This window comes from Maniola hyperantus, chromosome 22 (genome assembly GCF_902806685.2).
Source record: "Maniola hyperantus chromosome 22, iAphHyp1.2, whole genome shotgun sequence".
NCBI classification, from domain to species: domain Eukaryota; kingdom Metazoa; phylum Arthropoda; class Insecta; order Lepidoptera; family Nymphalidae; genus Maniola; species Maniola hyperantus.
The window spans coordinates 5,759,667-5,785,785 of record NC_048557.2 but is presented as its reverse complement, the minus strand read 5'-3'; the positions used below and the strand labels follow the sequence as shown (position 1 = coordinate 5,785,785).

At 37.5% G+C, this 26,119-nt stretch overlaps 1 protein-coding gene across 1 annotated transcript in view; it reads right to left on the bottom strand.

The window, feature by feature from the left end:
• Positions 1-26,119, bottom strand: part of LOC117992889 (alpha-N-acetylgalactosaminidase) — a 60,155-nt gene that overhangs the window by 5,662 nt on the left and 28,374 nt on the right. The window contains exons 3-4 of the mRNA XM_034980601.2: positions 25,037-25,211; positions 3,385-3,478 (exon numbers count right to left, since the gene is read on the bottom strand). Of these exons, the coding sequence (XP_034836492.1) occupies positions 3,385-3,478; positions 25,037-25,211 (269 nt within the window). The remainder of the gene's footprint in view (positions 1-3,384; positions 3,479-25,036; positions 25,212-26,119) is intronic.

The window sequence follows — 26,119 nt, the reverse complement described above, 5'->3', positions numbered from 1 at the left end:
GCTTATTGATATTTTTTGTAATATCATTGTCAATGTAGACACGAACCTTTATTTTAAGCGATTATGACGTAACAATAATAGTGGTTATAACCGTTATATTAAATTGCACTTCCTGACTACACATGCAACAATTAATTATTATAATGTACCTAGTAGGTAAAATACTCGGTTAGCAGGAAACGATTAATAAAAGATTGAATGAAATCGGTGATTATTAATGATTCAATAAATAATTTAAGCATCGATTAAATAATAGTGCTTGACAGATGAATCTACATCGATGTGAATCAACAGCTAATTAAATATTTTAGTTCTTATTTTCTTCTTTTATGACTTAAAGCACTTTAAAAACTTAACTTTTTATTTTATTTTATTTATTCATTTATTAAAGTACTAGCTTATCCCCGTGACTTTGTCCGCGTGGACTACACAAATTTCGAACCCCTATTTAACCCTCTTAAGGGTTGAATTTTTAAAAATCTTTTCTTAGCGGATGTCTACGTCTGCATGCCAAATTTCAGCCCCAGCCGCCCAGTAGTTTGAGCTGTGCGTTGATAAATCAGTCAGTCGGTCAGTCAGCTTTTCCTTTTATATATACTTAGTACAGATCTAGGTATAACTCGCCAAATTTCATATATTCTTTGCCAGTTACGTTTGGGTAGTATAAAAGGCGGTCACTGAAAATCAGCGTCTGGTACCTCAGATATTCGCCATAGAGGTTTGTGTCTGAGGGGCCCGACTTCTCAACACAAGCTGAGTGGCCTACCTGTTCGAGGTGTTGCACTGCTGTACAGGACGATATTGCCTACACCATGTATGTGATACCTCGAATAAACATTAATCTATTCTATTCTAATTTTGGGGAGCCTTGGGGAACCAATTTATACTTAGTGAGAGAGGAGACGCTTAGGTATTATGTCTACTATTTTTTTTTCCAAAAATTGATACTTAATAGTACCTACTTAAAAAGTTAAAAAGTGGACAGGGAAGCACTTATCTCTATAAGAGATCTCTACCAGTGATCCTTGGCAATGGGAGAGATTGTAAAGGAAGAAGAATAGGCACATTAAAGATCTACAATCTTCAAGATCAAGAAGAGATTTTCATTCTGTGAGATAAAGTAATAGCAGGCGTACCTACGTTATTTTGTCGTCCAAAATTTCATAGTCTTCTCCAAATCCATACCGTACAGCTCTTGGTAAATTGGCTTACATAATATACATATAGGCTTCTTTTTATCCCGGATAATCAAAGAGTTCCCGCGGGATTTCTCTTATCCTCTAAAAAACCTCTTAGGTACCTACGCGGAAGAAGTCGCGAGCATGATGTTGAATAATGTGTAGATAGGTCCTTATTTAATATTTATATTCGCTGAGGTTACCTACTTAAAATGACTTATAAGAATAAATATTATGTTTACCTACAAACAATTTACGGACATAGCAAATACTTTAAATTTGTAAAGGTTACCAATTGACCTTTTCGTCTAAAAGATTCAGAGACATTTTTGTAAAAACCTCAGTTTTATTTCCTTTTTGCTAAAAACGAATGCCGGTTGCTTAACATTAGGAAGTACAAATATAAAGGCTTAAACACAAAGAACGCGTGACAGCTACGTCTCCAACGCGGGTTTTAGAAGTTGTAATATTGTGTAGGTAATATTACAAGTCATATTACAAAGACTGTACTTAATATAAATAATTATGAAGGCGTTCAGACTTCAGTAGGGTTAGTATGGCATTTTATATCTCGTCATCTTTTATATCTCATCGTTGAAAGTATTATTTCCGCTTGGAGGGCTGGCTAGTGGCTGTAGATGTATCTGAGACCAACAAGCTTTTATTATGATGGTAGTGTTAGTCTATTTTACTCTGACGATAGTGTTTCGACGATCGAATGATATCAACGTTGGCAAGATGTAAAGTAAAATCTCATACTAAATCTACAGACTACCAACGTGCATAGAAGCCACGCTATTGCAGTCGCCGTCGCGTCGTTAGCTCAACGCGATGCCCGCTTTTGACTCACGTGTGAGTTGCAGCACAAAATCCCGAGAAAAGCCCGTGAATGCTTTCGCACGCTATTGAAGGTTTGGCGTGTCTATACCAGTACAAGTTTGCTCATTTCTGCAATGTAGTTAGATTCGAGTATCGACTGTCAGTGTTATAATGTTATGGAGCTTGTTGTTTCAAAATCGTTCATACCGTATAACGATTTTTATTTTCCTAAGTATCCTCTTGGAGATATACAGAGCTGTATTTTCGAAATCTATCAACGTTTTCGAGACGTGAAAACTCGTACTAAGTCTCCAAGTTTCTTGCATAAAGCGTAGACGCACATTCAATACGACGTTCAATATAATGTTGTTTCCGTCGCACGTCGCTGTTTTCACACTTGTCTGTATGAACCTTAATATTATTATTTATTAGCAATCAAAACGCTTTGCAGTAGCGTAAGTATGTAATTAGATTAGGAAACAGTCCGTATTCAACTAGCATGCGATTTTTACATAATATCGATCATTAAATATAATTTTAATTTTCGTACAGCTACCTACTTTTTGTATGATGATATCTTTTACATCTAGGTTCCTGCAATTTTTCAAGTAGGTGAGCCACTTAGTAGCCTATATAATACCTATATAATATTCATTCATCGTCATCATCATCATGATCAACCCATCATCACTACGGAGCACGGGTCTGGAAAACTGGGGTCGTGAGGAAACCTGCATGCCTGTGAGATCTCCATAATGTTCTCAAAGGTGTGTGAAGTCTATCAATCCGCACATGGCCAGCGTGGTAGACTATGGCCAAAACCCTTCTCACTTTGAGAGGAGCCCGTGCTCTGTAGTGAGCCGGCAATGGGTTGATCATGATGATGATATCTAATATTATATTAAAATACCTAATAGGTACTGGAATCAGGCCGGCGCGGCCCAAGATCGTGCATGGCGTGTGGAAGACAAGAGACCTATTGGTTTTACGACGGCGATAATATTTTAGTAATTTATCATCATCATGATCAACCCATCGCCGGCTCACTACAGAGCACGGGTCTCCTCTCAGAGTGAGAAGGGTTTTGGCCATAGTCTACCACGCTGGCCAAGTGCGGATTGGTAGACTTCACACACCTTTGAGAACATTATGGAGAACTCTCGGGCATGCAGGTTTCCTCACAATGTTTTCCTTCACCGTTAAAGCAAGTGACATTTAATTACTTAAAACGCACATAACTCCGAAAAATTAGAGGTGCGTGCCCGGGATCGAACCTCCGACCTCCGATTAGAAGACGGACGTCCTAACCACTAGGCTATCACATCTTTTTATAATTTAATAATTTAGTATATTATATTTAGTAATTTATAGTGTCATGTTTATATACCTCCGGCAAGATGGCCGACGACACCGGGGTATCCCGCGCAGGTGAAGTTGCCGTAATCCTCGTAGATACCGAACTTCAGACCCTTGCTGTGTACCTGAAATTAAAGAAAATATTATAAGTAGGCATCGACTTATATATTACTCCGTATGAACAGGGCCATTGAACAAAGAAAATTGCACTGACTCAGTGGTGCTTTAGGACCAATGCAACCTCAGTGACGTCTGGATTTTAAACGGTTCGTTCATTAGTATCTAAGAGGTGGCGCTGATTTATTTGGTTCCAAAACCGTGAAACATTTTGTTCGCTTGGGAATATCTTGTCATTTATATCGATGTAAGTAGGTATTTATTTCTCTTACTAGAAATTCTACGTAGGTAGGTAGATAGATAGATAGATAGAAATACTTTATTGTACACAAAAATATTACATAAGTAGGTAGGTAGAGACGTGGTCTAAAACTTGTATAAATAATAAATGATAGCTTATATCATTGTTACACAGATGAGTCATATCTATAATAGTGCAGTTCTAATTATAATATGTACCTACTTATAAAAACTTCGATCATACCTAGAATTAAGTAAGAATAAATCGATATGTTAAAATAGGGTTGTCACAACCCGGCTTTATTAATTTATCATTATACCTAGCATTTAAATATCTATAGATACCAAATTCATCATAATAATAAATCAATATTTTGTCTTACTGCTGATTTTTCAATCGTCATGTTATTAAGGAATTGATTCAACAAATTTCGCACTTAGGTATACAAACATTGCCAAAACGAACATTGTCATCAAGCGATTCGCAGGGAGCCGCTAAAAACAAGCGACATTTAAAGCTGGAGACTGACTTGTAACGTGTGTTTGTAATGTATCATTCGAGCCCTTGGCTCAAGTGTGCTCCATTTTACGGCTTGCGCTTGCGATTTGCTCTCGCGCTCACTGACTTGTAATGTAATATTCAAAGGGCATTCGCGAAAAAACCAACAGTCGAGTGAAGCACGCGGCGCTCGCCGCGAATGATACACTACAAACTAACGTTACAAGCCAGTCTTTGGTTTGAGTTACAAAAACTCGATACATTACATTAAAATGTTACAAGTCAATCTTCAGCATTAGACCTTTGATTATGGTAGGTATCCTATCAGCCCCCCAATTGTGTAAGAATAACCATTTCATGGCTATCGCAATCGTCAAGAATTCTGCCCTTTGATTGGCTGTGAAAAAATGTAAACAGCGAATCAACCAATCAAAAGGCAGAATTTCTTGACGATTGCGATAGCCATGAAATGGTTATTCTTACACAATTGGGGGGCAGGAATCTAAAAGTGATAAGTTTGGTATCAGACAGCCCTGGCTCAATTGTCGTTGGTAATCGATTTCGCGGTTATGAAACGTAAAAAACATTAATAATCGTGATCATTACTAAGTTATGTTAATACAATACAGATGATTATAGAGATACAAGTCATTCACTTCTCGCCAAGGCTACCAAGGTGTTGCGAAAAATTGTAGGCGATATTTTTATAGGTACATATTATACATAGGAAGTAAAGGAATAGACAATTCGGTTTTTAAACTCTAAAGTATAGGTATAGACAGGTCTAAGCACAGAGCATAATGGGTCTAAGATAAGAGCATAATGGGTCATAAGCAGTGGCGTTCAAAGGGGTTAAAGCCAGGGTAAGCAGTACATAGGTAGGTTCCTGCTTATGGGCAAGTCATAAAGGATAATGAGCATTGAGCTATTTCATCTAGGTTACCTAACTATTTCTTGGGTATGAAGTACTTTTAAGCCTCTATGAGCTGCAGTGGATTAAACTAGCACCAATATCTAACCACAGAATAATATAATAGTACCTACTAACGTAATCTAACTCAAAATCCATCAGTTTACTTATTAGAGTTAGATTTGGGGAAATTCAAAGTACCTACATACTTTGTTTTCTGAGAAATGAGAATAATATTATTGTGGCCCTAATAAAAGAAATATACAAACTGTACTGACCTATCGTAATAATTATTATTATTTGTAGATATTTTTCACATAAAGCTTTTACCTACTACCTAAATATTCCATTAAAAGTGATCTAGCTAAAAAAAATTAAACGGAAATCGTTCCGGAGTCAGTTAAAAGCGAAAAAGGCCGGAAAATTCTCGCCTTTCGTAGTTAGTCATTCGTGCGCGCGATCACACGCATCCAGGTACACACTACACATTTGCAATACACAACCCTTTAATATCTACGGTTGCATTTTTTTAAAATTAGATTTATATGCCTCTATTTATGTATGCAAATACGTGTAGGTAACTAGCAAGACGATTACAAAACAAAGGTATTCGTACCTACCTAATGGTAACTATAGCTAGTAGCTTCCTACACAAAATCTATCCAATCAATAAAACAATTCATTCAATCTTCCCAATAAGTACTGAAGGTCATGAATGCCATTACATCGGTTTCTCAACACACTTAAATTGGTCACAGAGTCTTAAACTTAATTATTATCGATGACCAAAAGAAAAAAACTGGTAAATCTATACCTACCTACACGCTTCAGCATTTATTGTTACGTCGAAATTAACTAACAACGTAAAAACTAAACAATACTCTATTTTTAACCGACTTCAAAAAAAGGAGGAGGTTCTCAATTCGTCGGAATCTTTTTTTTACTACATTAAAGACAATGGTAAGTAAGTATAAAAAGTGGGTGAATAAACTTCAATAGAAGTTTGTAGTTAAATTTGAGACAAGTCCTGACTGACTGAATGACTGACTTATATATCAACGCACTGCCTAAACCGCTGGTCCTAGAGACATGAAATTTGTTGGCGTGTATTCTTTGTAAAGAGTGGGTAGGTATCCACTAATAAAGGATTTTCCGAAATTCCACAAGTGGGTTAAATGGGGGTTTGAAATTTATGTAGCCCACGCGGATGTCGCGAGCATAAGCTAGTTTACCAATAAGTCACGTTTCTTCATCCAGCTACTTCCCACCACCCTCTTTATAAATTGTCGTCGGTCCATCTTGTTATAGGGCGCCCTACACTGCGCTTGTTACTTGTACGCGGTTTCTACTCTAGGACTTAAGGTTCCAACTTCCAGCCATCGCTCTAATGAGAAACGTGTTACATGATCTACCCACTGCCACTTTTTTTAAATGGAGATAGCGAGCAAACGTGCAGGCGGGTCACCTGATGTTAAGTGATTACCGCCGCCCATGAACATTTGCAGCATCAGAGAAACTGCCGATGCGTTGCCGGCCTTTTAGGAATTTATTTATTTATTTATTTATTTTACACTTTATTGCACACAACACAAAGTAAACATTGTAAAAACACAATACAGGATCTTAATCTAATAGCTGTAGCATGCAAAGGCGGCCTTATCGCTAAAGCGATCTCTTCCAGGCAACCTTTGACGAAAGGAATCACGAAAGCACGGGTTGGTGCGGCAGCCGAAAATGGCCCTAGGTATATTATATTATTATAAATTAGACTACATACACAGTACATTCTAATAATACACAAATATATATAAATATATATACCTATATACATATCTCTATAATATACTACATAATTCTGTTTACATAGATAAATAATAGTTCTTCAAACGATTTTTGAAGGAGTTTAAGGATTTCGCCTGACGTAGTTCAGCTGGGAGTGAATTCCAGAGTTTGACACTGTTATAACTGGTGAAAGAGTTACCATAGTATACCGTGCAGCTGTGTGGAGTCATAAGCTTATTGTCGGTGCTGGAGCGGAGGGAGAACTGATTGTTCTCACCAAGATAGGAAAACCGTTCTTTTAAGTATGATGGTGTTTGAGGGTAGTACAGAATACGATATAGGAGCGACAAAGCGTGCATCTCCCTCCGCCGAGATACTGGCAGCCACTTTAGTTTAGCACGGAACTCTGATACATTACCTATCGTATTTTCGTAGGCCGAAGATAAAGCGAATACACATGTTTTGTAGTCTCTCCAACTTTGTTTGGAATTTGTTGGTCCGCCCCTTAAATAACCCCATGTTATAATCTAGTGGGAACACCGCCGATGTTTATGATTTGCATGTGCGTGGAAAGAAGGATCTGGCACAACGGACGGTCGAAGTGCACCAGACACCCAGGTGGTGAGAATCAAATTGCTTACGGTGACGCGCGGTGCGGTTGTAGAAAAAGAAGGGTGGAATGAGGTTAAAAAAGCTCTGCAGAGCACTACCCATTATAAAGGCGATAGGACACGCATAGAGAGCTAACGTCTCTGCGGTGCTCCAGGCACTCCTGGCTTTCCAACGAGCCGGTTAGTTTGGCATCGTCCACAAGTCGGAGTAAGACTGTGCTGTGTATCAGTGATTTTGTTTCTCTTGTGGACATGTCTTGCACTGATTCTAAAACGCAAGACGCAAGCCTATCGCAACCGTCGCGTGGGAATTACGCTGCGCACGGTTGCGACAGCCAAGCGATCTGCCACTGTAGAAATAGTTAATGACTTCCTCCATCCCCGCCCGCTGATCTAAACACAGGTTTCCACTAGCGCGGGCATTCGGCTAATAGTGTTCTCGTTTAAACTTTGTCGCATTATGTTTACATTAGGGTCTTCCAACACTAATATGTCGCCGCAGCTACGTCTATAAGTATCGTACATTTGAACCTACAGATCACAGCATTGATTGAAAAGCTGAATTTAATATTCATTCTTGTTTGTCTAGTTCAATTAATTCTCTTACCTGTTAGAAATGCAGATTTTCTATGATGATTTTACTGATTTTACTGAGGGGACTTCTCTATGATATTAAAACAGATTTTACTGGCACTCCTACCACCATAGAGAACTATGATATGAGAGTGCTTAGGCCTTAACCCTAGTATGAGGTTTAGTAAGACTCTCATAAATTCCAATGAATTACAGAAGTTTTATAGTTTTTGTTTGCATTTATAAGCGTAAGCTTAGAGAGCAGAGACAATGCTCTACAAAACCGCTATGTCTTGAAAGACATATGGTTAGAAAGACATAGCGGTTTTGTAGAGCATTGTCTCTGTCGTTCAGATCGACAAAACGTCACATATAGGTATGAATGACAGTGACAACGCTCTACAAAGCCGGAATCTCATTCTAAAGGTCGATGTACATTATTTTTTGCCGCGTACTGTACGCACTCTATTAAAAAATCAAGGGGTAAACTGGCATTAATAGTTTTGAAATCAATAATTATTGTTGTTTAAACATACTTCACCGCGATATTTAATTGCTTACAAAGCTCATAACTCCGAAAATTTAGAAGTGCGTGCGTGGGATCGAACCATGGATCCCTCCAATACGAGGTGTACGTCTGGTTGGAGGTAAGGAACCATTAGGTTATCACTGCTTTATCAGCCTCTCCTTATTAGGCTCCTTGAGCCTTTAGAATGTTGGAAGCCACTCCTTGGTTAGGCATTCCTAATAAGTTCTAACTGAAAAGCTATTCACGCATTACATCACGGATTTAGCTGTTAAGACTCCAAATATGTCATACATTTTCTCATTCATATTCCACACAGCATAATTATCATAATATAACATATTGGACTAAGAGCCAGCGCGTGCCAGACCTTCGTTATTTTATAAAAGCTGAAAGTTTCTCTGCGTATTGTCCCCAAAACAGGCAGAAATGATCAGTGACTATGAAGTTCGAATCATTGTGGCTTTTGGAGATAACAGGTAATAAAGTTGTAAAAAATCTTACGTCAAAGTATACAAGTACAAATTCCTTTATTGCGAATCTGGGTAAACTGTGAAGATGTTACAAAAACGAAAAGGTACTGCCAAATTCTGCTTATTAGCATGCATTATATTATGTTAAAAACTCATTTTTTTTTAATTTTCTTCGGAATAGTATTAGAAATCACGTCATGCATTGCCAGACACTTAGTATCGTGGCAACCCCCTGCCAGACGCCCTTAAAGTTTAAAAGTTTAAATTATCTCCCAAAGCCACCATGATCCAAACTTCATAGTCGCTGATCGTTCCTCCCTGTGTTGGAGACAATACGCAGATAAACTTTCAGCTTTTATAAAATAACGAAGGTCTGGCACGCGCTGGCTCTCTCTCTATATCATAATATACCAGTTGAAACATTTTAGTATTCAGAGCGAGTGAATAGTTCCCACGCCCGGTCCTTTGCGAAGGTCGAGATATTAACTTAAGATAAAGTCCATGATAAAATAAAGGTGTACTGTTCATATTGTTCTTTCATTGTTTAACTTTTCGCATAGCAAGGGCCTGTTTCGACACCATTGTGATATAAGGAATGTGGCAATGCCTAGACTGCAAAGAAAAGACTAGAGTATTCACTGTGACAGGCGCGAGAACTACTTTTTGTTACGTATTTGTGTTCGTATATTATGTATTTATGGTGGTACTTCAGAAAGAGAATACATAATAGTATACCTTACAGAAGCTAACTCCGTCCTTTGTCCGCGTAGACTACACAAATTCAAAACCCCTATTTTACCCCTTAGGGGTTGAATTTTCAAATATCCTTTCTTAACGGATGTCTACACCACAATACTGATCCATCCAGAGTTTGAGCTGTGCGTTGATAGATTAGTTAGTCATATGTGTCGGCTTCTGAAAAGTAGGCTAAGTAGGTTATTATATATATGTAGTAGGCAGTATATTCTATCCGATCTAGTGGAAAAAGGATAGCTAAATTCCTGTATAATTTTCGACGATAGGACTTCCAGGAACAAATACGTGGTACCTAGTCTCCATTTGATAAATAGTAGGTAAGCTATGTGATGAAGTAAATTATTTATGTATTCGTTGCTCGTGTTCGTGAATCGTGGTGGCATTTTAATTTGAATCACCTTATAGTTATAATACGCGAATAAATCACAAGTTAGCAAGTCACATGATTATAATTATTTGTATTAGGTTAATAAACCTATCATCGCAAAAATACTGCAAACCTAAAGGTAGTTAATCCATCGCAATAGATTTCTTATTAAGTAGACGAAGCCCGCGATTTTTCCGGAAAAAAGGAACCCTTATAGGATCACTTTGTTGTCTGTCTGTCTATATACCTGTCTGTCTGTTTGTTACATCACAAAAAATGTGTTCATGAACAAAATAATTAGTAGTTTCAATTTTTTAAAGTAAGATAACTATACCATAGTGGGGTATCATATGAGAGGGCTTTTTTTATTCCATTACAAGTAAGATTGCGATCTTAGTGATGATTCATTATCTCCGAGTGCTATGCGCTATAAAATTATTATTACTATCTATTATATCACGCGGCAGAAATCGCGAACAAAAGCTAATCCATACTAATATTATAAATGCGAAAGTGTGTCTGTCTGCTAACTTTTCACGGCTCAACCGTTCAACCGATTTTGACGAAATTTGGTACAGAGATAGCTTGCATCCCGAGGAAGGACATAGGCTACTTTTTATCCCGGTAAATTAAAGACTTCCCACGGGATTTTCAAATACCAAAATCCACGCGGACGAAGTTGCGGTCATCATCTGGTTATTAATATTTTGTGGTTTAACCATGGCTGAACTTTTATGATAAATACTTTGTGGTCAGAAAATGGTCCATTTGGGCTTACTTACAGATTTTGCAAACCGACAAAAGTGTACCAGTAACGATTTGCGGTTTACCTAGAGTGATATCAAAAAACAATGGTAACTAGGTACCACGTATAGCGTAGGTAGATATAGATAGGAATAGACATAGAGAGTCCTATCCTATCTACCTAGCAACTGACAGTTTTAGCACACGAGTAGATATTATAGACCAGAGGGGAAGCTTCACACTAGCTCACGCACACCACGACGTGCCACGGACACTCCGTGCGCCCAGTTTTGCGGCAAACGGAGCGTCCGTGACACGTCGTGGTGTGCGTGCACTGCGCTAGAGTGAGTGAACCTACAGCCAGCCGCTAGTATGAAGCTTCCCCTCTGGTCTATATATCTACTCGTGTGGTTTTAGTACCTAGGTCATTACGATATTTGCTTAGGTCATTCTAAAACTAGCTGATGACCGCAACTTCATACGCGTGAATTTAGGTTTTTTTAAAATCCCGTGGGAGCTCTTTGATTTTCCACGATAAAAAGTAGCCTATTTCAGTCTCCAGGTCTAATATACCCTTGCAAAAAATCACAATGATCCGTTGCTCCGTTGCGACGTGATTGAAAGACAAACCAACAAACCAATAAACAAACACACTTTCGCATTTATAATAGGTATGGGTAGTGAAATATCTGCGACGTCTGCGACTTCGTACACCTTGAGTTAGATTTTGAAAATTTAGATTTAAATTTAATTGCAATAATCACTCATCTAGTTAATAGCCTAGTGATTAGGATCTCCGCCTCCTAATCGGAGGTCGGAGGTTCGATCCCGGGCACGCACCTCTAACTTTTCGGAGTTATGTGCGTTTTAAGTAATTTAATATCACTTGCTTTAGCGTCGAAGGAAACATCATAAGGAAACCTGTTTGCCTGAGAGTTCTCCATAATGTTCTCAAAGATGTATGAAGTATGCCAATCCAGCGTGGTAGACTACAGCCAAAACTCTTCTCACAGAGGAGACTCGTGCTCTGTAGTGAGCCGGCGATAGGTTGATCGTGATGATGATCTAGTCAATGCAGTGTGTAGACGTTGCTTAATTAAAGTGTTTCTTACAATATCCTACCAACGCCGTTATAGATAGGTACCCAACGTTACATCAACTTTCGATTTTATTCCAACTTTGGCATGGATTCAATTTAATAAATAGGCATACAAAATCGTACACGTTGCACTTGACCCAGTTGACTTGAATCATTGGGTGGGTACAAAGCAGTCAGGGTTGTCCATTTGGAAATATTATAAACGTGAAAGTGTCTATTATTTTTTCAAGGTCACCAATTTTTACGAAATCTGGTACAAAGATCGAAAGAAGCTACCCAGAGAAGAACATTGGCTACTTTTTAATCCCAGAAAAGGGGTCCCATGGCATTTTAAAAATTGCTAAATTCACGCATCCAGTATTTTATATCGGAACAGTTTTTTTTATAGACTAGCACTTGGCTGCAATCAGACCTGGGTGGCAAGTGATGATGCAGCCTAAGATGGAGCGAGCTTGCCTAGAAGATGCCTATTCACTCTTGTCTTGAAGGTACCCATATTATAATTCGGTGGAAAACTGATGCTGGAAGGGTGTTCCAAATCACTCACAATCAAACACAGTAGATAATAGAGTTATAAAAATGTTTAATAATAATATTATAATAAGAAGCTTGTGTTTTTATCACGTGCTTTGTTTTTGCTTTTATTTTATAAAAACTTATGAGAAGTATAATATTTGAAGTAATTGATTTTCTTGTTATAAAGTAAAAAGATTTGGGTACAGTTTAAACTTATTTACTAAGTACTACTTTTATTTATAAAAAAAACTCTTCGAAATTGTGTTGATAATAATTTCATTAATAAAATATCTAGTTAACATATAAATATGTTTACTTATACTAATGCAAAAGACATATCAATCAATTTTTTTACGAATAAGTTTTTACTTTCCAAAAACTGTGACGTGGCAGCCCTGGGTACCAAATATTTAACACTAAACTTTTACCGCGACCTCCGGTGCACCAGTTCTAATGAATGGAGCCCAATTTTTCTCACGATAATTTTGGCGCTACATCGACATTGAATTGTTTCCATTGAGCAGTATTATATCCTGTACTTATTAATTTTTTAACAAGGTTAGTTGTTACAAACAAGAAATTCTTTTGCATCGTTTTAATATCCATATCATTTGATCTTGTGAACAAAACCCGAGAAATTTTTTAAAAGAGAAGCAAGAAACGCGAACTTTAGACTCTATTTTAGCACAGCATTAGGCTGGTTTGCATACCATGTTTAGAAAACGTGAACTTTAGACTAAATTTTAGGCCATTTTGCTTGAAAATGAGTTCATATTAGTATTTACTAGATCAAAAACATCTGGTTATTAAAGGATTTTCAGGTTAGCTAGTCTACGTCTCTATGTACCTATAGACCTGAAACATTCAGAATAGATGCATTTAAATTCTTCATGGTACCTATAGATAATAGAACATAAGGTTGAAAGAACATCATCATCAACCGATAGACGTCCACAGCTGGACATAGGTCTCTTGTAGGGACTTCCACACTCTACGGTCTTGCGCCTCCTGAATCCAGCGGCTCCCTGCGACTCGTCTGATGTCATCCGTCCATCTAATGGGGGGTCTTCAAACCCTGCGTCTTCCGGTGCGAGGTCATCTATCGGTTTTACGAACTATGTGCCCTGCCCATTACCACTTCAGCTTCGCAACCCGTTATGCTATGTCGGTTGCTCTATAATTCTCGTACGGATCTCCTCATTTCTGATTTGATCACGTAAACTCCAAGCATAGCTCTCTCCATCGCCCAAGAGCATACTCAAAACATAATCAAGCCCTAAGTAAAGCTTCTAAGACCCTGTTGAAATCGCACCATATTCGTAAATAGTAATAATTACACTGGTACGCCTTTTGGTCCGCCTACATCCCGTTCCCACGGCGATAACCATCAGGATTGCAATAGATCAAGCGTAACGGATTTACTTTGTCAGGGTCACAAGTTAGAGTAAAGTAGGACTATACGTTTTTAGGATTCCGTATCTCCAGAGAAAAAAAGGGACCCGTATAGGACCACTTCGTTGTCTGTCTGTTGCTCTGTCATGTCGGACAAGACCCGTGAAGGGAATCAAAATCTATAGGGTACTTCCCGTTGACCTAGAATCATGAAAGATAGGTGGCTATGTCTTTATACATTTACAAGTAAAGGGAAAAAACCGAAAACCAAGAATTTGTGGTTACATCACAAAAAAAGTTTCATTTCTTACACGATGGAACCATTAATTGTGTGCGAGTCCGACTCGCACTTAACCGGTTTTTTTCAAAAGCATGATCTAAGGCATTGGTAGTAGTACGTACAATTTTTATTTGTTTAGTACCTATCTAATTAGATAATTTGCATGTATATCAAAGTTATTTCTCAGTATTTTAAATAGAGGGTCTTCATAAATACGTTAAATCCTCGTCTTTTGTTAGTTTTAAGTGTACCTAATAACCATTTCAAAGTATACACTAAACTAAAAAAAGTAGGTCATTATTATGTGACGTCACATGCCAGTATTTCATAGAATCTCGCATACTAAGCGCGCGTTTTCACGTTTGATAAAAAGTTACTGATTTGACTAGTTGTCAAATACCATATATTTTGCTAATTTGCCTAGAAAATAGATCTTATCCGGCTCATCTGCGTTGCATTTCTATAATGATAACCCAGTTGCAACAAATGAAAGTTTCCACAAAAGACAATTTGCCGTCATTCAGCGTAACTGACGAGTGGTAAGTAGAAAATCGTCTTTCGACAACCTGATTTGATGGAAAGCAGGTTAACAGTTCCAGTTTGTTGTATCTTGATAAATATTTTGTGTGCCGAGATGCCGGCACGTGCCGGGCTACGTGCTTTGTAATTTAATTAAAAGCCTTCTCATCATCATCATACTAGTAAACTAGTAAAGTATCTGCATACTAGTAAAGTATCTGCATGCCAAATTTCAGCCCGATCCGTCCAGTAGTTTGAGCTGTCAGTACGTTAGTACTATTACATATTCTGTGCTGTCAGTCAGTCACCTTTTCCTTTTACATATATATTTAGATTATGCCATTTATGTTATAATATGATTTATCAAACACGCTGTATAAATGTGCTAAGTAGATGGTCATTTACCTCAGAAACCGTGTTAAGTGACAAAGACAAATACAGCGGTGCGCAATGCCGATTGTACTGTTGACAAAGTTTATTCACCGCGTCAAGTTCAAGACTTCAAGATGACTTGTATTATGCTATGTTTTTATTTATTTATTAAGATAAAAGTTAGCCCTTGACTGCAACCTCACCGTGGTAAGATGTAAGCGGGCTTACCTGGAAAGGCTATGGCAGTTTTTATTAAACGCCTACTCCATTGGTATATCATCATCATCATGATCAACCCATCACCGGCTCACTACAGAGCACGGGTCTCCTCTCATAGTGAGAAGGGTTTTGGCCATAGTCTACCACGCTGGCCATGTACGGATTGGTAGACTTCACACACCTTTGAGAACATTATGGAGAACTCTCCGGGCACGCATCTTTAACTTTTCGGAGTTATGTGCGTTTTAAATAATTAAATATCACTTGCTTTAACGGTGAAGGAAAACATCGTGAGGAAACCTGCATTGGTATATACATAGAAATATTATAAATTCTATTTCAGATCCTTTGTATTATACTAGCTTATGCCCGCGACTTCATCCGCATGGACTACACGAATTTCAAACCCCTATTTTGTCCCTTTAGGGATTGAATTTTCAAAAATACATTCTTAGCGTACTATGTCTACGTCATGATAGCTATCTGCATGCCAAATTTCAGCCCGATCCCTCTAGTAGTTTGTGCTGTGCGTTGATAGATCAATCAGTCAGTCAGTCAGCTTTTTATTATTCAGGTGTTATTGCTCATTATTTCTTAATAAAAGATTTATAATAAGCTAATAGTAGGTATTCAATTGTGCTTGATGTCGAAAGACACTGGCGTAAGATCCAGGTGTGAAATGTCTACTTTCCAATCTTATGTTAATTAAGTAGATATAATTTGGCAGTGCCTTGTCTGTTTTGAATGTGTAATTTTATCATATTTACATTTCGTAAAGAAACTGCATACTTAATTATGTTGTTTCAAGGATTCTTTGTATTCTTGTATCTATCTATTTTATTACTGGTTTTATCTGTGATATTTCATACAATAGGGATCACGGCTACTAGTCAAATCGGCGACTTTTTATCAAACGTCGAAACCCTTGCTTAGTAAGGGAGCTTGTATGAAACACAGATAAAATCATAATAGTTTCATGTAATTTGACGAACATTTTTAGTTAAATCGATAATTTAAAATGGTTAGCAAACTTGAAACTAACAGTGGACCTGAATTTTACGAATTTTGGAAGACTCCTAAGAAATAATTTATTTATGACATACATTGACTTATATTTTACTTCGTATGGTCAGGGTTATCGAACGAACAAAACGGCACCGACTCATTGGTGCTTATGCACCAATGCAACCTCAGTGACCTCTGGATTTCAAACGGGCCGTTCATTAGTATCTAAGAGGTGGCGCTGATTTTTTTGGTTTCTAAACCGAGAAAATTTTTATTCGCTTGACCACAATATCTTGTCATTTATATCGATGATGACATACCTAGTCATCAACCATGCATCAACCCAATTGGACGTAAACAATGTAAAATTGATTACGCTTTATATTTCAATCGACATGACAATGCAATAAACAATAGCGTGCTCCAAAAATGTCAAACAAAGATGAAGTGAATCGTTGATAATGTTTGATTCATCAATGATTGATCATGATCAATGATCCACGGTTATGATTAGCACAATAAATAAGACTTCGAAGTTAATGCAGATGATAAATGAATTCTTAATGAAGAATTACTATGTATAAGGTAATAATAGGTAATTGTTTTTGATGTATGTGTGTTCCACATAAATTTGTATTTATTGTTTTGCGTGTTCAAGAGTTGAGTTTGTAGTGTAGGTATATAGTGAATACTGATTACAGTTCACTAGCTGATTCACCCCAGCTTCGCAGTGTGGTATCCGTGCACGGACAAGGCACAGTGAAGCATAAACTGCTTCATATAAAATGTTCGTGATGTTTTGAATCCGTGCACGGACACGGCACAGTAAAGCATAAACTGCTTCATATAAAATGTTCGTGATGTTTTGAATCCGTGCACGGACACGGCACAGTAAAGCATAAACTGCTTCATATAAAATGTTCGTGATGTTTTGAATCCGTGCACGGACACGGCACAGTAAAGCATAAACTGCTTCATATAATATGTTCGTGACGTTTTGAATCCGTGCCTCGTCCACGCGTCGTACGTGGTACGGCCCGCGCCCGCTACGTGCTGGCATAAAACACCCCTTACTCTCAATCAGAGATAAGTTATTCTTAATTCTGCCATAGTTAACGTTAACTTAAAATGTTATGCTTCGATCTCTAAAATCAATTTGTTGATATCCGGTATGACTTTCTTTTGATTCGATAAGATTAGATATCGTACCGTGCTCTCGTACCCGTAGGTAGATCTATAGATACATAGGTACCTACTACCTACTGATTGGTTCGGAAAGTAAGAGTGTTCAAAGTAGATCACTTGCGATTGTTGAACGAATACGTACAGTGTACATAATAGGCACATTATTATCAAACTGAGTGCTACTTGGTATCGTAACGGCGCTAATTTACTTTCACTACAATCGAATACCTATACCTACGTGAAAACGCCTTGAGCGTAATATGCCGGCTTTAAGTGAACCAATTTATTTGATTAACAACTTGTTAACTGGTGCTTGCCTGGTGGTTAAGACATCGGCCTCTTATTTGGACGGTCCGAGGTCGATCTCGGGCACGCACCTAGTACGCGACAGGTCGAGATGGCAATCGGGGTATGAGGCGGGGGGACACCCCGCACACCCGCACGTCGCCCGCGCTGTCCCGCACCGGGTTAGCGTGGAGCTGTGCGGATGTACTGAAAATTTATTAATGGAAGAACTCAGTAGGTACAGTAACAAATTATTTTTCAGCCCTACCCGGGAATCGAACTCAAAACCTCGTCATCCACATTTGAACACGCTACCACTAGACCAACGAGCCAGATAAGATTTTTACTAGACGCCTAAGTGCTTATTCTATTTACCTTAATTTTATAGAGCTCTTTAATTAGGTAGACTTATAGTTAATTTGATAATGACATTAGCATTACATTAGATAGATACATTATTAATTATTATATATTACTAGCTGGTGCCCGCGACTTCGTCCGCATGGATTTACATTTTTCAAAATCCCGCGGGAACTTTTTGATTTTCCGGGATAAAAAGTAGCCTGTGTGTTAATTCAGGGTATAATCTATCTCCACTCTAAATTTCATCCGAATCCGTTCAGTCGTTTTTGCGTGAATGAGTAACAAACATCCAAACATTCAAACATCCAAACATCCACACTTTCACATTTATAATAAATATTATTAGGATTAGGATTAGGATTATTATTATAATACAGGCAACAATATTCTCCAATGATAGCGTTTCTTTGGCGTACAGGCACTGCTTAATTCCTATCAAAGACGCTCGTTTCAAGTGAAATTCATTTTCAGATCAACCCGTGTCGCTCCAGATTAGCCGCTAGCTAGAAGTAGGCAGACGCTATTAGGCTTAGAATTTACTGGTAAGTCCATTTTGGTATCGCTCAGTTCAAACAATCTAGATAGGTACTTCCGTCTTGTATCTGTGTGTTATCGATTCTCGTAGTTTAGCTACAAGCTCTTTAATAATTGCCCTTTCTCATATATTTTCTAAAATACTATTTATTATTATAGGTACGCTTACTTAAAAGGTATCGAAATACAAACTAGAAGTCATGTCTTACTTGCTTAGAATATCATAAACCTTTTGATAAGCTAAGCGCATCATTTCGCATGTTTAAAAAAATTACAATGCATAAAAAAATGCGAAGAAATGATCAGCTAGTATTGAATATGTAGGAAGGTGCATATAAAATATCAAAGTAAACATAGACACTTCATAAAAATCATGAAACCGCAATTATTAGAATTCCTGAATCCCACTTTCACGAAGCTCTGTAATCGGTAACCGCACTCCATCGGAGCCGAGCTACGGTTAGATTCTATTAAACATAAATATTCCTGGTTTATTTGTGGTTGCAATCGCTATAACTCAGCATACCTGTCTATCTGAGCTTTAATCAAATTGTTTCCTTGAAACGAAAACTTAAGGTAGGTATATACGCAATCTCTGAAATAAAAATTCAGGGTAAACGTATAAACTCCGACGCAAAAACGTGCAACATGCAGCATGCGAAATGCACCGCCCGCCCTCCCACTGCTAAACATGCAGGAATGTAGACCTTACAATGCACAATTGCAAAGTCAAGTCTCAGCGGGCGGTGCATTTCGCATGCTGCATGTTGCACCATAAAGATTCGACCTGTTTCAGCGGATTATAGCAAATTAAGCTTTTGGTTCATTGTATATCATGGACTTCCGCAAAGTAACGCCTGCTTCTATAAAAATATACCTACGTCAACTAGGATTTCAGGAAATCCCGCACCCACTCATCGATTTCAAATTCATAAATTCCATTCGAGTAAAGCCGGGGCGGGTCAACTAGTAATTATTAGGTACCTACTATATTAAATGCATATTACAAACAAAGATTATTTAAAGATAACTATTTTGCAATATAAATATTGAAGAGTGATTATCTACACGACTTCTGGGCGATACTAATCTTTTATTGAACAGGCGAACAAGCGAAACTAATCGTAATGGGTAGTTCTGGTAACTGTTTACCTATGCTTAGCATTGCTTTTTATAGTTTTTAATATAGGTAGTAGGAATGTTTTAATTCCTTCAACGCAACTCGCTTTTGCTTACAATTGCTTACAATATAATGTCCGATTTAGAAACCCTCACCTGTTGTGTTTTTATTTTTAGCCTTTTTAGGAATAACTGAAGCTTGGCCAATGAATTTTGAAGACGGTCCTAACCTTTCTTTTCAATTTTATTTTTCATGTAAATTGTAGTTACCTACATAGTAGGTAGTAATAAATTAAGTTACATTGGAAATGCTTATCTCTACACAGAGATTTCTTCCAGCTTTCTATTCAAGTGGAATAGGTCTTACGGTACTAGAATAGTTATAAAATAAGTCCTTAGTGTATATAAGAATAATACTTCCTTCTATAATCCTGCTGTCCGTATGTGCCGCCTGTATAATGCTCAAAATAATCCACAACATTGACATTTTTAACAATAACTTAAACATATTGCAGTCAAGGGCTAACTTGTTTCTGAATAAAAAAAAATAAAAAAAAAATATTTAAAAAACAAATTCACCAACTTTTGCTTCTTCATGACTTTAAATACTATGTAGTATGTACCAAGTTTTTATAATTTTCATAATTATTATTGTTCGTTTTTGTATATGAGTTAATTAACAAACTCATTTGTCTCTCATTTAAATATGTATAACTATGTAAACCACTTCATATTCATATTGAAAAATAATTGTAAATTTCTTTATGCTCACATTTTAGAAATTCTATTTACCTATTACCTTGTTTAATGCATATATTTATTTAAGTACCTAATATTGTGTACACTTATTAGGGGTTTTTGCTTTGATCCTAATCTATTGTTTTTATATTCGGACCTGTATTATATAATAATATGGGTAGTGATTTAGTTCAAAGGAAAACAAACTCTACCGCATTCTTATACAGGTTTGTGGTATATACTTCGGCCCACTTACTTGACAATTGTCGTCTAATGTCTAGTCGCGCTGGATTGCCATGATGCAAGATATAATTTCTCCGTTACACAATGTTACTGCAAGTGCAGTAAGACGGCGGCATCCGTGTGAAGCAACTAAACACTCATTAGCAGTGAGTGTGCTTAGGAATTTGTTCGGAAGGCCATGAGAACGAAAAAAATTAAGTTGTTTTTTTTTAAATACAACAACAATAGTAATTTTATGATATAATATAAGGTGAGAGTAAAATGTTATCATTTTTACTTATACAGGGTGTAACCAGAACGCTAGCAAAAATTTAGGGTTGTTCCAATACCAATAACCATTTGCCTCATTTTGTAGTTTTTGTGATTTAGTATTTTTCAAACCCGCAATGTATAGCGTGCAAAACTGGGGTTTGAGTTTGTTGTGGGCTCTTCTCAGACCTGGGCGCGTTTGGAACCCTCGTAGCTTTAGTTTTAAGTTTGCGTATTAATTATCACCACAATATCTTAGAAATCCAACATCTGACCATCAAAAAGAGTTATTAATTACCTATTTTGAATAAATCATTTGACTTTGACTTTGGGGTCACCGACGCGGCATTGACTCAGAGTGGCCTACTTACGCAACATTCGTTGACTTCTAACGTCAGTCAGATGTTTTATTTGCAATATATATCGTGAACAAAATATAAGTTTTTTTATATATTTTTTCGCGTTTTATTTAGTAATATCATAATATCAGTAATCATTAGTACTATCGCCTGTCTTCGTTTTTGTTAGCGTTCTGGTAAATGACCCTTTTAAAGGTATTCATTTTATTCAGTGAGTAGAACTCATTTTAATCGCTACGCTACTTATCTAGTTGCTACTTTGCTAGGCACTTAGATTCATAGGCTGAGCATGCTGGTGTGTGCACCAATGCAATTAACATTACGTATTTGTATGACAATTTTGCAATTAATATGCATAATATGTACATATATTCAAACAAAATATATTGTAATTTTTGAAAAATATTTTAAATAAAAACAAGATAATATTGTTATATAATATTATAAAAAAAAAAATGAATTGTAAATTAGTATTATATAACTATCTATTATACATACCAATTAATATCTACATACATAATAAGTATGAGCTTTTCATAAAAACAAAAATAAATGTTTTGTTAAATTGTGATTTAGTATCAAAATTTTAATGATGTAATAAATAAATTGTATTTTATAAAATAAAATAAAAAAACTAGAAAATATTGTATACCAACATGTTTACTGTAATTATTAGCAATTATATAATGTAGTGCTTATACCTAAAAGCATGTATCTAATTACACATTTAAAATTGTAATGAAATAATATTGTAAATCTATGTTTTTCAGTAATAAAAGGCTTATTATTATTTGTATGACAGCCACGGAAGCCACGAAGAATCACGGATACTAACCGAATATGGGTGAGTGTACAAATGCCCTTACTCTGTGCCTAACTGATGTTAAACGCATAAAAGCAATTCTACCATAATTAGGAACCTACTTAATGTTTTGTCCTTGTTAAGCAAGTTTTGATAAAAATCTGCAGTTTTAATAGTGACAATTAACACAGTTTCGCGAAGTGAGATTATGATCAATGTATGATGGCTATTATGTCACTGAAATATGTTGTGATTTAATATGTGAGATAATAATAATTACCATTTAAATGTCAGAAGACATCACATGGTAGTTATTTGAATATTTCTGAAATTGTAGGAATTACGACGTACTATTTTTTATTTTTTTTATTTTTAATAGAGACATCGAGCCAACGAGCAGGCGGCGTCACCAGATGTTAAGTGATTACACAATACCCATGCAAAAAATCACGTCGATCCGTTGCGACGCGACGTTGCGACGTGATTGAAGGACAAACCAACAAACAAACACACTTTCGCATTTATAATAAGGGTGATGATAACTGATTCGCATTTATGAGAACTGATTTTAATTTGTTTTAGATTAAATATTATGTGACCATTCAAACATAATTAATTATACCAATTAATTACATTTTGCTTGCTTCATCATCATCATCATCATCAGCCTGTGGACGTCCACTGTTGGACATAGGCCTTCCCTAAAGAGCGCCACCACACCCGGTCCTCAGCCTTCCTCATCCAGCCACTTCCCGCCAGCCTCTTTGCTTGCTTACCAGCTACATAAAGAATGTCTGATCTCTACTACACCACAGAACTTCCTTTAATTAGTTTATCTCAGTGATTGCGAATACTCAGTAAGCCTTCGAAAAAAGCCGTGTACGATTTAAATTTATTTACTTAAAATTATCACACGCGTGCGCTTCGAGCAACTTATCATATTATTGTAGCGCATGTTGCGTGTTGTAACTAAATAGGGTTGCCTCTTCACTAATAACCAGGATTTTTTTAAATAACAAGTGACTCGTGTGAAAATTTAACTTAGTATTTATTTTTCAAAACTTCCTGTTGCTATGTGGACTTAAAATACACATTTTTCAGCTAAGATGAGAAAATAAGTGTACTGCCCAAGAAGAAGAAGCAAGAAGCGTTCAACACTTTGACTGTGAAAATTGAATGCGTCCTACGGTCACACGAGTAGATATATAGACCAGAGGGGAAGCTTCATACTAGCGGCTGGCTGTAGGTTCACTCACTCATAGCGCAGCTCACGCACGCCACGACGTGTCACGGACGCTCCGTTTACCATCGAACTGGGCGCAAACGGAGCGTCCGTGACACGTCGTGGTGTGCGTGAGCTAGTGTGAAGCTTCCCCTCTGGTCTATAATATCTACTCGTGTGCTACGGAGCCCGGATGAAGCCCGACTGCAGTAGGCACTCAACTTCTTTTTTTTTTTGGAATGGAAGTGGCAGCCCTACCAGGTAGGTATTCAGTGCTCATTATCTCACAAAGTAAATCACCGGTAAAGATGTGTTTCAATGACATAATGAGCATTATAGGTACAATGATCTTTATCGTATTTCACAATTTATCGTTTTATCTGACTGACTGATCTATCAACGCACAGCTCGAACTACTTGACGGATCGGGCTGAAATTTGGCATACAGATAGCTGTTATGACGTAGGCATCCGCTAAGAAAGGATTTTTGAAAATTCAACCCCTAAGCGGTAGAAATAGGGGTTTAAAATTTGTGTAGTCCACGCGGACGAAGTCGCGAGCATAAGCTAATTATGTGATAAATCTTTGAGTTTCCAAACATAATAATAATAATAGAGTGCACTTAAGTGTGCTCTCCACGGTTCATCCAAGTGAGAGCAAGCTTTGCAATCAAAATTTGCGGCCAGATGCGTGATGTGTAAACGACAAACTAAAGACATCTGAAAGTATTATCTATTAAGTAAATTTTACCATAAAAGCCAAACAATTTTGTTAGTTTCTTAAATGGCATATTTACCTACGTACGAAGTGCCTTAAAATTAAGAGATGTTGTACTGGTCTCATAACCTTCAAAATTAATACAATTTTATCACAATTATCATTTAAGGACATAGATAATGGAAAAATAAATCGATATTTGTCTTAGTTAAAAATAATAGATCTAAAGCAACAATAATTAGAGTAATAGGCGTAGAGTAGGTACGCGGCCGAAAGTAATGTACATCGGCCTTTAGAATGACATTTCGGCTTTGTAGAGCGTTGTCTCTGTCACTCATACCTATATGACGTTTTGTCGGTCTCAAGGACAGGGACAACGCTTTACAAATCTGATATCTCCTACTAAAGATCGATGTACATTACTTTCGGCCGCGTACTGTAGTACGTTTGTATGGGGATAGGGTTGCCAGGTCGCCAAACCTAATAGCCGGACAGACCAGCCAGTTTGGCCGGACATTTGGGTAGAAAGGCCGGACACCCTACATTATTGAGGATTTTGTGTCTTAGTATTAATAGGTACGACAAAAAAAAATGTAAAATCAAGCTTTTTTATTACTGATAAATCTTGTTGTCAGGCGGCACTGCCGCCTGCGGGAGCGACCGACAGTCGACTCGCCTGCGCTCGGCCACGCTCGTTTGCGAAATGTAAAAAGCCTAACAAAAGCCGGACAAGCCGGACACCGTTTATTTTGGCCGGACACGCAATCAAAAAGCCTACCTATGTCCGGATTTATCCGGACGCTTGGCAACCCTATATGGGGAAGAACGTAAGAAGTGTAACCTAAAGCCTAAACATGGTCTACTCACATAATCCGCCAAGCTCTTCATGCCGTACGGAAACCGTTCTCGATCAGGGACCAGCTTGCCGCGAGGGTCGCGCTCCCTCTCAGGCCAGCAGTCGTCCACGTTGATGTACTCGTAGCCCGCGGCGGCGTAGCCCTCGCCCACCAGGATGTCTGTCATCGTGCGGAAGAGGCGGTCGCTGGAAAACAAGAGCCGTTTACAGTGCCGGCTTTACGTATGGTGCAGATGTGCACTTTGCAACAAACACTGTCCAAACGTCCCATCAAGCAAAAATATACAGTGCGACAAAGCTGTCTTGGCACTTGAATGACATTGACAGGGGGGCGCTGTTGGAGAACAAAGGCTTAGAATATTCAAACAAGAACAAAGGGGGCACTTGACGGCAACGTTAGTTCCGATTTTCGCCACCCGCCGAATACGATTTTATTAATACCAAGTAAGAATATTAATAAAATCGTTTACCTAAAAAAACTCAATTTATTTTAGTCTCCACCATAAAGAACCTCGTCATCAGTGTGAAACTGTCCAGCAATTTCCATTACAGTCCTCTTGGAAATTGTTGGCGTGCGGCCAGTAAAGAACCGATAGCAGTCCTCTGTAGTGAAATCCTTTCTTCAGTAAAGTAGCAAATTACAAGCAAGTGGAAGAAAAGAGTATTGCAAACCTTAGCCATGCGTATGAAGAAAATAATGACGCAAAACATTCCGTCCGTGTATTCAGCCCCGCATCAATCGACGACGGTCTAAAATCTCTTCGCTTCAATCTTTATTACGAAGAATAGTTTCTTTTACCTACACTAGATGGCGTTGTTAACTACTGCAGCACGCTAAAATTTAGCAGTCGTCTGACAGACAAATCCTAGAGGAGCATTATCGTTTGTTTACAGACAGACACTTTCGCTATTATAAATAGATGATGCCCGCGGTTTAATCCGCATATTTTTGGAAACCTCTAATAAAAGAGGTCATAATACTTTGATATAAAATATAATAGGCTAATAGTGGCCCCGATTCTCTAGTCTCTCTCTAAACTAAATTTAGAGTATCTGCATCCTTTTCTTTTTAGTAATGCTAAAAATGGAACGGA